At 31.4% G+C, this 17,145-nt stretch overlaps 2 protein-coding genes across 8 annotated transcripts; both read left to right on the top strand.

The window, feature by feature from the left end:
• LOC110651116 (uncharacterized) lies at nt 1–2,894 on the top strand. Of its 7 annotated transcripts, none has more exons than XR_009150113.1 (7): nt 1–407; nt 510–608; nt 754–795; nt 920–1,064; nt 1,770–1,864; nt 2,045–2,096; nt 2,203–2,367. XR_009150113.1 is itself a non-coding variant. In XM_021806325.2 (6 exons), the coding sequence occupies exons 1-6, from the start codon at nt 21–23 to the stop codon at nt 2,675–2,677; spliced, it is 843 nt and encodes a 280-aa protein (XP_021662017.2). In that variant the 5' UTR covers nt 4–20; the 3' UTR covers nt 2,678–2,894. The 7 variants fall into 7 exon arrangements, 4 of the variants coding, with proteins under 4 accessions (XP_058006279.1, XP_021662018.2, XP_058006280.1 ...); XR_009150112.1 differs by having other exon boundaries at nt 2,176–2,367; XR_002494096.2 differs by having other exon boundaries at nt 2,045–2,367.
• A 150-nt stretch (nt 2,895–3,044) lies between these two features.
• Nucleotides 3,045–9,490, top strand: LOC110651118 (GLABRA2 expression modulator). The gene is made up of 4 exons (XM_021806328.2): nt 3,045–3,732; nt 3,834–3,935; nt 4,377–4,648; nt 9,010–9,490. Exons 1-4 carry the CDS (start codon nt 3,372–3,374, stop codon nt 9,196–9,198), a joined length of 924 nt encoding a protein of 307 aa, XP_021662020.2. The 5' UTR covers nt 3,045–3,371; the 3' UTR covers nt 9,199–9,490.
• Nucleotides 9,491–17,145: the final 7,655 nt, after the last annotated feature.

The following is a 17,145-nucleotide window of genomic DNA, read 5'->3' as shown; positions in this document are numbered from 1 at the left end:
AGTAACCAAAACTCAAGAGTATGGGATCGAGTCCGACTGCGTTTGGCGTTGCAAGGGGCGTTTTAGTGGGTTCGCTGGCAGGATTTCAGTCGCTTCATTTTGGCCCTTTTGTCTCCAACAGTCAACTCAGTATCAGGAGATTATCCTCCACCAAACCACTACTGGAGCAGCACAGACAAACTAAACTAGTGATGCAAAACGAAATCCAATACAAACCCAGAATTCTGTGCCTCCATGGCTTCAGGACCAGTGCTTCAATCCTGCAAAAATTGATAGCTAGATGGCCTGAAACTGTGCTTCAAAAGCTCGACCTTCATTTCCTTGATGGCCCATTTCCTGCCCAAGGAAAATCTGATGTTGAAGGCATTTTTGATCCTCCTTACTATGAGTGGTATCAGAGCAATCAGGTCAGATCTTTATCGTTATTGTTTCATTTCTTTTTCGCTTTAATTATAGAGAAAAAAAAAGAGGGGTAGATTAAAAAAAAATTATGTATTTTCTTTTTGTAGGACTTCACAGAGTACAGAAATTTTGAAGAATGTGTTGCTTATATGGAAGATTATATGATAAATCATGGTCCTTTTGACGGTTTGCTTGGCTTCTCCCAGGTAAGATTACTCAAATTTACTCCTGGAATCTTCATCTAGCACTTCTTCTCTGTTTTTTTTTTTACTGGAATTTTCTTGAAACTGATAGTTCTAAATTTTTGTATTTTCATGATGTTTATTTTTTTATTTGGTTAATGAATATTAGGGAGCATTTCTATCAGCTGCTGTGCCCAGCATGCAAGCACAGGTATGGAAACTCTTAATTCTTTTCCCCCTCAATTCCAAATGAAATTTTCTTGGAATTTTCTAATTGTTTGGCATGTGGAAATGTTGAGTTGAGATCTTTATTGCATTGATTGCTGAAATTGTAGGGAGTAGCTTTTACAAGGGTACCAAAGATAAAGTTTCTGGTCATAATTTCTGGGTCTAAGTTTGGAGGGTATAAGTTTGGCCAACCCAAGCTTGCTGCTAATGCATTTTCATCTCCCATTGAGTGTCCTTCTCTCCACATTATAGGTAACTTCAAAAATTTGCAACACTTGTTCAGTCTCCCTTTGCTTAACTTGTCTTTCTTTTATTTTTATTATCGTTATATTTTACAAAAACAGAAAGCAAAAAAAACCTAAGTTAATGAAATTGAGCTAGCCTTAGTTGTCTGCCGCACGCCATATCATTATCAAAGCAAATTGATATACTAGGTTTTTGAAACCCTCATTTCTTGTGTCGTGTATGCACCATTTGAATGAGCTATTATAACAAAATTGATATTAAAATCTAAGTAGTGACAAGTAGTTGGGTTTATGTGAATTGCTACGAATTCTTATTGTTATTTTCTTAAGAAATTTTTGCCTGTTCTGCATTTCTTGTAGACAATGACCTTTGCTTTGTATACTCACAGGCGACAAAACTGCAGTGTCATTGTCATCCATTTTCTAATGGAGAAGGCTACAGCTCTTGTGAAAGTTTTTTAAATAAATTCCACATCCTCTAATTTTTGTTGATGCATTAATAGCACTCAAAAGGCTTTGCCCTTCTCAAAATCAATGATTTGTCAATAATAGTAACAAAATCTAGAAGTCATAGTCAATAGAATAAACAAGCACATCAAGAATTTTATTATTACCAACATTTATATTTAAAAGGTTCAATTATGGTTTCTATTCTTCGAACTTGATTGCAACACTATTCTTCTGTTCATGTTTTCTTGATTTTCATTAACAGACAAATATCTTCAAATTCATTAACCGGGGCAATTTTTAAATTTTGAATACACTGGAAGCATTTTCGGGGAGCATCTATCTCTTTTTTCTTAAGATGTAAAGATTCTTCATCATTCTTTTCATTGTTCATTTGTGCTATGGAGGGAGTCTGTCTTATGATTAATGGCCATTGAAATGTCCTTTTTTTTTTTTGAATCAAAAAGAATTAGCCATATTCTGTTGGGAGTTGTGCTCTGTATGGTGTGTGTGTTACTTATCAATGAAAAATGATAACAGGAGGTTGAAGGAGCAAAAGGTTCAAATTTAGTGCAAAAAACTCTGTAATTAAGTAAGGAGTTCAGTTAGTAACATGAAGAACATATCATTTTGACTAATGAGTTTTCTATTTTTGGTTTCATCACCTAAAGATCAAAGACAAATGCTTTGCTTCACAGTCCACAACAGCACGTAGATAAGCAGACCATTTGTCAAATGGCTGGATGCAATTGTATAAGGCATGATCTATAAATGCACTTCAACATCATCACATTAATGTAGGAAATAAGAGACATTTTTATATGGCCAGGAAGCATCATTTTTACTTGCTGATAATGCACATGATACAGGGGAGAAGGACTTTTTGAAGCCAGGAGGAATTGATCTACTGGAATCATTTGTTAACCCTGTTGTGATTCATCACCCCAAGGGGCACATCATACCAAGACTTGGTCAGTCAATAGTATTTATGATTCCTTCCATCTTGCAGGATGTTTGTTTCACATTTCCCAATCTAAGAAGAGGATATGGATCTGATTAGTCATTGCAAATTTACCCCCCTTTTTGTTTTGATCTTTTTGAACAGATGACATCAGCCTCAATACAATGCTTTGCTTCATTGAACATATTCAAAAGATTCCTTCACATGACTGATATCAAGCCTGCTTCTTTTACAACAGTGAAAGTTCCCCTTTTATTTTCTTGTCTATTTTTTGCCCAAATGTTAGTAAATCATCAGCTAAATATTTGCTAGTAAAAATTCAAAGAGATTTCTCTTTATTTCAAGCTGTAAGTGATAGATAAATTATTACTCTTTAACAATTTAACTATGCTGATTGCTAATATAATTGCATTGGACAATTAGATTTTATCAGTGAGTGTCAATCCATTATGATTTAAATTGAATAAATACATCAATTCTGTGTAGGAAGACTTAATAAATTCATCAGAATGAAGTGATAGTTTTTCTTGAGAGATTTTCCTTAAAATTTTCATATCTCATATCCGAGCGGTGTCGTTTTACTTTAGAAAAAAAAATAATGATTACGAAAGAATCTTTGGAGTGATTTATTTGATGACAGTTAGAACAAAAAGAAACGACTGTACTTGATCCAAAGCCCACCAGTCAAAGTTGTCTCTATCACTGCGTCTAGCGCTAAAAGAGGCGATCCCATTGTACGGCCCACTACCGTGTTTCCCGGTTAGCCCACCCAATAAGAAATTCCTCACTATTCCTTCAAAACTGAATTCTCTTCAATTTCATGCGCGAAAACGAGTAAACAAAATCCCATTATAGAAGCTCACTTACTCTCCACGCGCCACCGCACTCTTCGAATCTTCTAGAAACATGGAGCAACAGTCCAAGGCGGACACGGATTCCACGGGCCAGGAGGATCCGAAGCCGAAATCCGTACCCAATACGAATACCGGAGATAATCATCTTCGTCATGCACCAAATGGAGACGCGAATGAGGGCAGCGTCGCGACGGGATCGGATTATGAGACTCTGGTTCAGAGTGGGGGTGATCAGTTGCAAGCTCCTAGCCTTACAGGCTCCGTGAGGAAATCGGTCCACTGGAGCCCTGAATTGGTGAGCGAATCTCATGCTTCTCGTAACAACAATAGCAATGACCATGTTTACTTTGACGGATCCAATCCCTACGTTTCTTCATCTCCTGCACAGTCCTCCTCTTCCTTTTCCTTCAAAGGTAACTATCGATTTCGACATATATAAATAAACAAATGTGCTTAGGTTTCTTTTTGTTATTTTTTCTAGGGATTTTACGTTGTTTTTTTTTTTGTGGAGCAGATACGATGGGAACCGTGCGGGATGTGCTAGGAATATGGGGAAGAAAGATGGGAGAAGCTAGCAGGAAGGTTGAGGATCTCGCTGGGAACACATGGCAGCACTGTGAGTTTTTTGTTTAGTCTTTTAATTTTAATGATTTCGAAGTATGATTCTTAACAAAATATTCTTAACAAAATGTTTAATTGAATTCTCTAATGGAAGTGAAATAGATTAGTTTATTTGTTTGATGTATCATATATAGTTGTGGTAAATATTAATGTTCAATGTTTATTCTGATTCTTAACATTAACCCTTCCCAGAACCCACTAAGAGAGGATGCTTCTTGCAATAATGTCACATAAAATTGGATGTTTGGTGACTCAAAACAAGCGTTAGACTTTCTTTTGTGCCATAAGGATTATATGAAATATTGGAACAGTTTGATTGCAAATTCTGATTGGTTTTTGCTTCACTCTACCATGTGACTTCTGTTGCATTTTGATATAGCTTGATTACCTTCTCTTTACTCTAAAATGACTAATCGCCCTTTTCTATTTAAATTAGTGAAGACAGCACCTAGCTTTGCAGATGCTGCATTGGGAAGAATTGCTCAGGGAACAAAGGTCCTAGCAGAAGGTGGTTATGAGAAGATCTTTCGGCAGACGTTTGAAACAGTTCCTGAAGAGCTACTCCAAAACTCATATGCATGTTACTTATCAACATCAGCTGGTCCAGTTATGGGGATTTTATATATATCTACAGCCAAGCTCGCATTTTGTAGTGACAGTCCCCTTTCATATAAATCTGGTGGCCAAACTGAATGGAGCTATTATAAGGTATGTTTTCATTGGCACTATTTAAATCCATTGGATGCCATATCAACATTTGGAAGATCTTAATTTTCATCATAGTCACTAGATTGAACTGTCGTATAAGCTTGCATTTGTACCTGTATTTGAGCCTTGTTAGTGTATTGTTTATTTTAAGCTACAGATACCTATTGCACAATTTCTTAATTTATTGCCAGTGGTAGGGGAGAGCATTTATGACTTGGAGGAGAGTAGTACAGCATGATCTAGAAGTATTACATATTTATGAGGATTTAACCCAAAATCGTTTAGAGTGGAGAAAGTGAATCCATATAGCCGAACCCAAATTTTTGGGATAAAAGCTTAGTTGAGTTGAGTTGGTAGGGGAGAGCATTTAGTCAGTTCAGTTCAGAATTGATTTGAATTTGGAAAGCCAAAAAACCTATTTTATCTAAAAGCCAATCGAAACCGAACCGAATTGGGGGAAGAAACTAATCGCGAAATGAATGAAATTGGTTCGGAAAGTTGGTTTTCACAAAATGTCTAGAAACAAAAATAATGCCAAACATGAACCACAGGATGTAAACAAATTCATCAACAAATAAATCCCAACTACTCAAAGAAATTTACAAAGGAACAATCCCAAACTTACATAATCTAAATTATCAAACAAATTTACATGAGCAATCCGATAACAAAGTCAAACATTTAAACAAAATCTTTAATTTTCGGGAAGTAAAATAATGCAACCCATCTCCATCACAAACTTGAAGAGAGAATTTGGGCAAACCATCCATTGGAGCAAGAACAAATCAATCCCAGTGCCTTTGCTATGGCTGTCAACCCATCTCCATCACAAACTTGAAGAGGGAATTTGAGCAAACCATCCATTGGAGCAAGAACAAATCAATCCTAGTGCCTTTGCTATGGCTATCGAAGCACAGTGAAGGGAGATGAATCTACATGCAAAGTGAATCAAACATAAGAATTGATCAAGTGCCTTCGATTCAGGGCAAGATTAAATCAAAGAACAAGAAATCATAGAGCTGGAAGAATAAGATGAAACAACATGCAAAGTAGATTGGGCATCAACAACAATTCAAAGAAGAAGAAATCGAAGAAGAAGAAAGGAGAAAAGGGGGTTGCCACAGAAGAAGAAGAAGAAGAAGAAGAAGAAGAAGAAGATGATTAGATGATGATGATGATGAAGACATGGCTGGGCTGCTATAAGTTTTGAGAGTGCTACTTAAATTAGGTTTAGAGTGTGTGTGTAGGGTTAAAATGCATCACTTCAAAGTTCAAAATGCAGCAGTTCAACTAAGGTTAAAGTCCGTTCGGTTCGATTAGTTTTTTTTATGAATTAACTGAACAAAACCAAAATATTGAAATTTTTAGAAATATATAACCGAACCACACCAATTGGATGGAAAACTGCACACCCCTGGCTAGCAATACACAGATGGAAGTTTACTCATTTTGCATGAGAAATACAAATTAGCGACCACAATGGGATTTAACAAGTTATGTGATTGCATATGAAAGTAAGTCTCACTTTTCTTATTGCTGGTCTTGTTGTTCAAGGCTTAGTTACCATATACTGGTTTACTACACCTGCAAGTTAGCGCCTTTTTGCATATTAGGCTCTTATGAATGACTTGTTTGTTGGGCATAGTTATTAAAGGGCCAAAGCGAGGTGAGGCGCCAAAAAAAAAAAAAAAAAGACCGATAAAAGTCAAATAAGTATGAATATTCTTGGAAACTTCAAACAACAACTCAACTCAACTAAGCCTTTATCACAAAAATTTGGGGTCGGTTATATGAATTCGCTTTCTCCACTCTAAATGATTTTAGGTTAAATCCTCAGAAATGTGTAATGCTTCTAGTTCATGTCGTACTGCTCTCCTCCAAGTCAATTTAGGTCTATCCCTTTTTTTCTTTCTATCCTCTAACCTAATGTTCTCTCTACTTGTCTAACTGGAGCCTCCGTATGTCTACGCTTCACATGACCAAACCACCTCAATCTCCCTTCTCTCAACTTATCTTCAATTGACACCACTCCTACCTTTTTTCTAATACTCTCATTACGGACTTTATCTAGTGATAATAATTTTTCAATTCAAGTGATAATAATTTTTCAATTCAAATAAAATAAAAATGAACTACTTAAAGTATAAGACACTAATATATTGAGACTTAAATGGTCTTTTAATGTCTCAAAAATAAAGTCAAGCAATAATAAAATAACTATGCTTCAGTCTTCATCAAGAGTAGCTTTATAATCTTTCTAGTCTTCTTCTGCACCTTCCCTCTTGATACTTATCTTTAAAATCAAATAATCAACATCTTCCTTATCTTCCTCATCTCTAAAAACTAAAGGAGTATTAGTTCTCGAGTTAGTGGATGATACTTTTTCTTTTTCGATTGGCATAGATCTTGAAATAGGTGTAGAAGTAACATTTTTTTGAAAAATATAATAAGAAAATGGTAGTGTTGAAAATGGAAATATGGGAGGTTTGCGATATTGGATGTGCTAGTTTGAGGAAATTTTGGCGATTAGTTATCTCCAGCGATACTAACTCCGAAAACTTTCTAGTGTGTCAATATCGAATTCTGGTAAATCAGTAAATTTCGAGTTGAGTGGTACTATTTTTTGCCAATGGAAGTGCTTGCCGAAGGTCAAAATAAAGAACACATGCCTTTTTAGAGTCTTGCACCTCCTGGTGAGCCTTAGCATGAGGGTTGCCTTTAATAATTATGTTACTGGGTTGCTAAGTCCATTTTAAGGTGTTCTTCCAATGCCATGCTCAGGTTGTTGAAGTTTTTAGAATAATTTGAATATCTTGGTATCATCATAACTTTTATCTGGTTTCTATTATGCAATACCATGGTTTTTGGTGTTAAGTCCTTAAGGTTCCTTTTGATCTTTTCTTAGAATTAGGTCATGCTCATCTTCTGGGTGATCATGTGTCCAACACCTTAAAAGAGCATCAAAGGTTCAATGGGATTTTTTGAAGTAGTTCTAATTAGTAGTATTTATTACTAGACAAGTATAAGAACTACTCATACAGGCAGTGAGGCATTCTGTGTTTTTCAAGTATGGTAAACTTTAATGCAGGCGTAGACTCATTTGCAAAGTCAAGATATACAATATGTCATTTTGGCAGGTCTAGTGAGTGAAGTAAGTGTTGTGAACTTAAGGTAGATATGCAAAGTAATAATTGATACTAGATATAGGGCATGTTCTGAAGTAGAGAGTTTAGGGCATGTTCACTTGTGGAAAATTAGGGTAGTTTTCTAAGAAAATTGAAAAATAAAGTTTTATGTTCACGTGTCAATTTTCCAAATAGAGAAATGGAAAACTATTTTTCAAGTTTCCTAAAATTTAACGAAGATTTAGAAACAGTTTTATATTGTTTTCCATTTTTTTGTTTTATAATAAAAGTTCTAGTTTCCAATTGTTTTTCAAATGGAAAACAATATCTTTTCTATAACTAAAATCATACTATGACATTTCCGTAACTAAAATTAAATAATTATTTAGGAAAATATTTGTAATGATAAAAATTAATCATATTGTTATAAAATAAATAAATAACACATTAAAAGGTTTTAAAAGTAAAATTAGTTTCTAATTGTATTTTATAATAATTTATTTTGTTAATTATGAAAGATATAATAATATTTAAATTTTTTTGGAAATTTTTTTCTATTACTAGCATGTGAATTCCCTTATTTCCTATGGAAAATGAAAATTGGAGTTCTCTTAGAACATGGAAAATGAAAAATAGAGAACTGTTTTCCACTAGTAAATAGGCCCTAAATGACTTGATAGAAGCACAATATAATTCTAAGCAGAATTCACTATTATGAGAAAATTATTGATATTTAATTTCATATTGGTGCTTGATGATGGAGAGCAGAAAGTTATAGTTCTTCAAGTGTCTATATTTTTTTCTTTTGTTAATGTGAATCATATGGGTATGTTGTCTTGGAGTAAAGATGAAGAGTAACTTTTTGGATAGTATTGCTTGTTTCTTTTTGTTTATTATGGCACCATTGGTTAGTCCTTTATACTAATTTTGCAGGATCTGGAACAACCCTTAATTCATTTGTTCTAATTATGGTCTACCATGCATGCAAATATACACGTTAGTGACCCTAATTGGGGTTTGGTCTATGAAAATATAAAAGGCTGCAAATGTGCTGTATGTTATTGTTTCCTATCTATCTTGAATTGGAAGCCATTGACGTGTGGTTATTGGTCTACTACATGCCAGTCCATTTTTTATAGTTATATGCTGATCTGTAGATAGGATAGTATCTATTACTCTCTCTCTCTCTGATGATTTTCCTACCATATTTTGACTTTTCTTTGCTTGTTAAAATAGGTGGTCATACCATTACATCAGCTTAAAGCTGTCAATCCTTCGTCAAGCAGATCAAATTCTGCAGAGAAATACATTCAGATTATTTCTGTTGATAATCATGAATTTTGGTTCATGGGGTTCTTAAACTACGATGGTGCTGTGAGATATCTACAGGATGCTTTGCAATCCCATAATCTACAGTCAGTGTGATACTTGTCCCATCGGGCCTAACTCTTTGCCATCACATGGTCTTTATCTTACAACCAGAAGTTTTCAACCTGTGCTGCCAACTGCTAATGTGATAACAGCGCATGTTGCAATTCTTGGGAAAATTTTCTTTGTTCCTCTAGGAATGAAATTAGGTAATTGTAGATTTTATGAACATTTTTGTGACAGCAACTAGAATATATATAAATATATATGTGGTTGTAATTTGCATGATACAACTCATTGGAAAACTTCTTATTGAATGAGTCTTTTGTGAGATTAGCTGTTACTTTCACATATTCTTGCCCAATTTTCCTGCCCGTGTAACCTTTATTGATCATTTTGATGTTGTTTTCGTGTAGTCTAATATGCTTATTCTTTCCAGGGGTTAGTCCCTTGAATGTAAATAGTGTTGTTTTTCCAAAATTCATCCATAGCTTGTGTGTTATATTTGTCACTAAAATTCATTCGTGCCTTTCCTTCCCTTGATGCAAGATGACACCATTGTAAACTGGTGTGTCTTTGATTGTATGTTGGTGCTTGAAATATTTGAAAAATGTACCCCAACAAATAGCAAATCTATGGGAGTAGGAATTTCGTATGGTAAAAACAGCCAATTGGGATTGTGGTTACTCTGCCACACCACTAAGGAAGGAAGATGGCAAGATTGATAACCTCCTTCAATTCAAAGAACTAATCCTCTGCTGTGGAAGATTGAGAAATTGATATTGCTTTTCCCAACTAGAGTACAAGTTTGATGTGATGTGTTTGATGGAACTCACCATTTTTTTCGCCGGAGAATTGATAAAAAGGGAAAAGCAGTGCTGCAATTAATTGCATTGTCATAGATTGGATAAAGGAATGAATAAAATTAGTGGCTAAAGAGACGGGAGGAATTAATAATTTTCAGTGGTAATGCAAGATGAAAAAGAAACCTCCACAATACATCTTTTTCATCTCAGCATTAATCATAGAAAAAGGTACTGTTTTATCCTTAATAATGCCTTGGATTCTACGATAAGCTAGACTTTTAGGAGCCTCTTTACCATATTTCATGGAGGTTTCTAGCAAAGTCTTGCATTTCATCATCTTCATAGGGCATTGAGTCATTGTGGGTCATTTTTACTGCCACAAACAGTTTTAATGAACACGTACCCTGGACATCATCTTCTGAACTCAAGGGTTGCTTTCTTCCTCTATAATCATTGTCATTGCCACTAACTCTATTTTCTTTTTTCATTAACGAGTATGATCTGTGACCCAGACTCATTTTCTAGGAATGATTAGCTTCTAGTCTATAGAGCCATTTTTCTCTTTATTATTTCTTTTTTGCTCTTCATTCTTTCTGCCATGAAAATGACACGAGTAACTTTCCCCCGGATATCCAATTATTCTTTCTTTAGGTAATATACCTTTTACCATTGGTTTTTTAATTCAATGTACACATGATAGGCGGATAAGAATTAATAGACGATACAACAAAAGATAGAAGATAGCTATCTTATTGTATCAATAAAAAGTGAGTAATCTTAAAATAGACAGATGAAAATATTTTTTACTTTTTACACGTTAAAAGTGAAGCAATATCAATCAGATTATCTTTTGATTGGCTTACCATTATTTGTTTGAAAGTCAGATTAGATGCATACAACTATCTCAAACACTTGGTTAGCCATTAAAACCTCACCTGCGGATGAATGAGTTTGAACTCTAAAAACTATAAATTCTCGAATACAAATATATATATATATATATATATATATATATATAAAGGGAAATTTCTTCAATGTAGCCGGTGGAAGTGGCCCAACCAAAAAAAAAACAATTCATTGTAAATGATTTAAAAGGTTGGGAGCATGTCCTTCTCTTTTGGGTCCGGGCCTAAGTAGGGTATTCATATGCATTCGCTTTTGAGGCCCTACAAAAAAAAAATTGATTCATTGTAAATGATTTAAAAGGTGGGATCATCTCCACCTCTTTTGGGTTTTGGCCTAAAGTAGGGTATTCATATGCGTTCTCTTTCAAGGCCCTAGATCAACATTAGGCCCACCCAACATCTTCGTTTTGCTGAATGAGTCAACATCAAGTGCCAAAGTGGGCAGTTGATTTATAAACTTTCGGCATGTCATTAATCCCAATTAGATTCTTCTAATTATGAACCTATAACAATGTCAAAATCAAAGAATCCATTAAACTATTTATAAAGCATGTTTTATCTCAAAAAACAACAAGAAAGAAAAGCATAGGAGACCCACAACAAACAGACCTTCAATTGCACGCGCGAATGTCTTGTCTTAAGATTACACTTTTGTTTAAGACAATCCCAAAGTGAAATTGGCTTAAGATTACACTCTCAAAGTGAAACACAATTATTTTAGGTCACTCATAAAGCCAGACAACCTATTCCATTCTCATGTTTTGTGCAACCCAAATCTAATGGGAACCAGCTCAAATCTCATTTTACCCCCAAAAACAATTGCAATTAGAAGGTCCCTTTATGGATTTTAGTGGGATTCCAACCCTTTTTATCTTTGACAAAATTGATTGCTTGTGCTTCAATTTGTGCTAGATTAGGCTTAGGGCTTGCATTTTGCAGCTCTCATTAGTTACAATTTATTAGAATGGTATGAGTCCTCTCGGGAAGTGATTGTTACCATCATGACATTTGCTACTTAATTATTTCTGAAGTGACTAACCCTTTGTTGGGAGTAAGTTTTTGAAGGTAGGATAAGATTTTTTTTTAACGTAATTAAGACATATAAACTTATTTAGGAAGGAAATTTTATGAAAAAAAAAAAAGATTTTTAAGAATTTTAAAAGTTTTTAAAACCTCTAAATTGGGGTGTTGAAAATATTTTTATAAATTAAATATTAAGTATTACCAATTCTTGTAAGATTAATAAATCATCGTTTACTTTAACTTTCCAAACAACATAATTTAAAAAAATTTTACTTTATTTTTTATTATTTTATATTATCTTATTCCAAAAACATCTTACCTTATATCTTTACAATCCTTCTAAATGAAGTGTAACAGTTTAATGATGATGGTGATGATGATTTGATTGGATTTATTGAGTGATGATCGAAAGGTTGGATTAAAAGGGAATAAGAAGAATCCTGTTTAAGTTTACTAAAGAATTTGTTTAGGCCTGTAGTTAATCATGCGCTCATCGTCTAAAGTGATTTAATGGAGTTGATGACTATATTTTTCTAGGAGTAAGCAATTCTACTGTTGCATTGAATCATTACTCTTTGGCTTTGCTATGATTCTTTTTTGCTTACTTTTTAGCTCCTAATACTATTCTATATAGCTTATGCTTATAATGCTCTCTCATTAGATTCACTTCTCTTTAACTTTCTGTCCTAAAATCATCTCATCTCTGCCCTTCACTTTTTTTTTTTTTCCTTCTCCAACTGAAATGGTATCATTCCATAAAAGCTTTTAATTAATTTAGTAAATACAAGACCATAGTTTTATATCTTAAAAAATTTAAAAATTTTCAATGAATTTCTTGAAAAAATGAATACTATCATATAGATAACTTTTAATGAGTTATAGAAAAAAAAATTAAAAATTCATCTCTAAAACTTGAATATTGATGATCTAATAATAATTTATATTTTAAAATATTAAAAATTTGCATGTCATATTTTGGTGATATATATATATATATATAAAATCCTATTGAAAGAAAGAATGTCAACCCTTTTATAGAAGAGTATGCACAATCATAATTCAAATCCAAGTGATATGAGATTTATATTCTTGTTATTTGTTTATGAAGGCAATTATTTATTTTATCTATATAAATTTAGTTTTAAATAACATTAAAGATAAAAATCTATATTTACACTATAAACTTATTTTAAATAAGTGTAGAGATAGTAAATTAAATTTGTAGCTTTAATTTCACCACTTAAATCAAATTTTTTTGCTGTTCTAAATTGATTTGAGATAAGAATTTTGTACTAAATATAATATTTGAATAAATATTTTTTTTAAGAACTAATTTTTGAAAGTCGGGTTATACTCAATCTATTTTCTTTATAAAGTATTAAAGTCTATCATAATTTAATGTTGAGTCATCTACATATATATTTATTTGTAAATTTCAGATGTTCATGGATGAACGTAAGGAGAATGTGTTATCCCACATTAATTTAAAATAAAAATTTTATATTAAATATAAAATTAGAGTAAATCTTCATCTTTCTTTGAACTAAATTTTAGGATAAAGTTAAATATATATTTATTTTTTTCTCACATGTGGTTGGTTTTTTTCTTTTTATTATATTATAAGCGTGGTGGGTCTTCTGCAAATAGGTAGCGTGTGAAGTAGGAGAATGGTGGGAGCAAAAAATTTCAGAGGTATATATTATAATGACATGAAATTCATCGTCAATGATTCAAAAGAAAAGAGAAATGGAAGAGTTAATACGAAGCAAATAGAAACAGAAAAGGACAAAATGCAGAGAGTTGAGGGACAAATTGATGCAAATTTCATAAAAAATTTAAACCCATATGATGATTATGGAGCAGGAAGGCATGGGGTAAGGGTTTTCAATTGCTAGCAAGAAATTTTAGTGAGAAGTAAGAGGTGAGCATCTTCCATTTAGATGCTAGCTGGATTTTAGTGGAGCGAGCATTTCACTTTGTCAGCCTAAATTTGGTAGCTTGTTCATTTCTTCCTCCCCCTTAACTTTTTCACTAGCTTTAAGGTTTTGTTTAGAAAAAAAAAAAAAATTATTTCTAGGAAAAAAAATATTTAATTGAATTCTCACACTTATTTTATTTTTTTAATAATATTTTTAAGTTAAATAAAAAAAATAAATTATTTCATTCTAAATAAGAGAATTAAAAAAATATCAATTGAATTAAATAAGTAAAATTATTAATTTCTTAAAAAAAATTTACAGTTTGATCTCTAATTTTTGTTCTATATTACGTTTTAATGCTCAAATTTTAGAAAATTAACTATTTAGCCTCTAAATTTTACACTATATTATATTTTAGTTTTTAAATTTTAAAAATAAATTATTTACTCTCTTTAATTTTATAATATAAAATAATTTAATTTCTGTAATTTTAATATCTATAATAATTTTATTTATTGATAGAAAAATTAAAATTATAAAAATTAAAGTGTGATATAGCACAAAATTTAAATATTAAATAATTAATTTTTAAAAATTTAAATATTAAAATAATTTAAAAATTAAAGTATAATATAAAACAAAATTCAGATATAAATTATAAATTTCCAATTGTCATATTTTAAATTTAAATTTTCCTTCATGCTTACCTTTTCCCTTTTAAATTTCAAGCCCTCTCTGACTCTTTTGCCCCTATTCAACTCACATGCAACCAACAAATTCAAACATTTTTCTTTTTTTTTTTTTTATTTAGGTTATTCCACATATCTAAAATATTTCTTCATTATGATGACACTAACATGTTTGTTTGAGCAAACTGAGACAAAATGAAGAGTTATTTTTTATTAAAAAATTGGAAATTGTTCAAAATTTAAAATAATTTAAATTTAAATTTATCCAATTCAATCAATTTTTCACTTTAATTATAATCTTTTTTAGGGAATAATTTATTATTTTTACTTTCATATTTTAATAAAATTATCAAAATTCAGATAGTAATTTCCTCATTTGAAAAGATTAAATTATTTTATTTTTTATTAACTTATTTTTTGAATACTCTAAATATTAAAAAATATAAAAAATATTTTTGAAAAATATTATTCGCACGATAAATAGAATCTAATTTCAGTTAATTCTTTTATTTTTTATTTATTTTATTTTATGTTGTTTTTTTTATTTTTTTTTTAATATCCAAACAAAGTAATATACATGTAAAGTATAAGAAGGATGACAAACAAAAATAGAGAAATATAGTTTGAAATTTTTGAAGAATAAAAAGCAAGCTATAAGAAAACAAAAGCAATGATGAATAAGAGAGAGTTGAAAAAGAAAGGAAGAAACCTTTTTCTTAAAAAAAATAAAAAAAATAAAAAAGAAAATCCTAATGTAAAATGTCAACCAAAGCAGTGGAAGTGCAAAGCCCTGCAAGGTGGAAATGTCAGGAGACACACTCTCTCTCTCAACCAGTTTGTTTTGTACAATCAAAACTGTTCTTGAAAAAAACACCTTTGCTTTTGTCTATGTAAAATCCAAAGTGGTCCTCATTATTATATATAATAATTGATGTTGTATATATAAGAGAGAAGGAAGGGAAAATACATGAATATATCACTGTAATTTTATAAATTTTTTCCAGTGTGTTTAGAAACCCCAAAAGAATATGTGGGAAGCAAAAGAAAACAAATGAAATGAGTTGTGTTCTGATGTAAATGTTGATGTTGGTAATGGTGGGTATTTGGATCTGGTGGTGCTGCTGCAAGGAAGCAAAGCTGGGGCCACTCTGTTTTTCTTTCTAATTTTCTTTTTTTCCTCTTTCAGAGATAGAGAGAGAGAATAAAAGAAAGAAAAGCTGCCAAAGAATATAGAAATGGAAATCAAGCTCGTCCCACTCTTTTATTGTCCTGTCACCATCCACTTCCCCTTTCCCCGCAATTCTCTCTCTTTCTCTGTGGCTGTTTTAATAGTAATATTATTCACAAACATTTGACAGGGCAATTGCATTGCAGGAAGCAAAGCAGCTGCTGCTGCTGCCCATCAAATATATACCACCCAACTTTAATCTTTCTTCTCGGTCCCGTTTAGGCTGGGGAAGGAGGATGGATGGGGTTCCGTTGGGAAAGTGACATTTGCAGAGAGAGATGAGTAATTATTAGCGGTTTCCCGCCAGCTGACAGCACAGAGAGGCTTCTGCTTCTTTGCACGTCCCAGCAGATTTCTCACCATGCGGTTGCCTGTTTTTTCCAGTCTAAATAAATACTGTTTATTTATATATAATAATATTTCCAAGCTAAATACTTCATTATGATATAATTATGTGTAAAAGACTAAACACAGTATTTCACTGAATTTTATCATAAAAATATTATAATATTTTAAAATTTTAAAATATTTTATAATATATTTTAATTTTTATAAGTTAAAATCAAAATATCATTAAAATCAAATCTAAAGCCTAATTATATTGACATGATAATTTATTAATTAAAATTTTAAAAATATCTTAATTTCACGCTAACCCATTGAAGTTGAGGTCCCCAATTTTTATTTTTAAATTAAAGAGCTTAATTATTAAGTATCCTCTCTTTAAAAAAAATTAAAGTTTTAATAATTTTTATATTTATAAAATGATTAATTTAAAGTTTAATGATTAAAATTATTAGCGTCTCGAAAATTTTCTTTCAAATTTAAGAATAATGATTTTATTAAATTTAATATTTAAAATTATTTTTATCATTAATTATAAAAATAAATTAAATATTAGAGTTAGAAATTTATTTTTTTTCATAAAAATTTGTCTCCACGGATGTTATTCCTATAGAGTCAAAATTCTTTAGTTATTATTTATTATAATAATTATTAATTATTACTTCAAAATATTAATTCATTTTAAAAAAAAATCTCTACACTCACTTTTTAAATTAGCATCTATTTCTTAATGCAAAAACAATAAATATAACAAAATGAGTTCCATATATTTAAACTGAATAATTTCACTTTATACACATTTAAACTCTTAAAATTTGATTATTATTTTCATGACATTGTAACTCTTTAATTGAGCATCATTACAAAATTGACATTTTCAATGTTGTGCTTAACTCTCAATTTCTTGAACAATATGTTTAATGACCATAGCTTATTCTTAGTTCAACTTTAAATTTAAAGAAAATATGTATCATTCAAAATATGTTCAACTTTAAAAAAAGAATTTTTCTCTAATTGCTTACTGTTATATATTGAAAAAGAGATTGATGAAAAATTTTCTATTGAATCAATTATAGATAATTTTCGTGA

The sequence above is a fragment of the Hevea brasiliensis genome, chromosome 7, assembly GCF_030052815.1.
Source record: "Hevea brasiliensis isolate MT/VB/25A 57/8 chromosome 7, ASM3005281v1, whole genome shotgun sequence".
Classification (NCBI taxonomy): Eukaryota; Viridiplantae; Streptophyta; class Magnoliopsida; order Malpighiales; family Euphorbiaceae; genus Hevea; species Hevea brasiliensis.
Note: the sequence above shows the minus strand (reverse complement) of the source record. Positions and strands in the feature narration are given on the sequence as shown.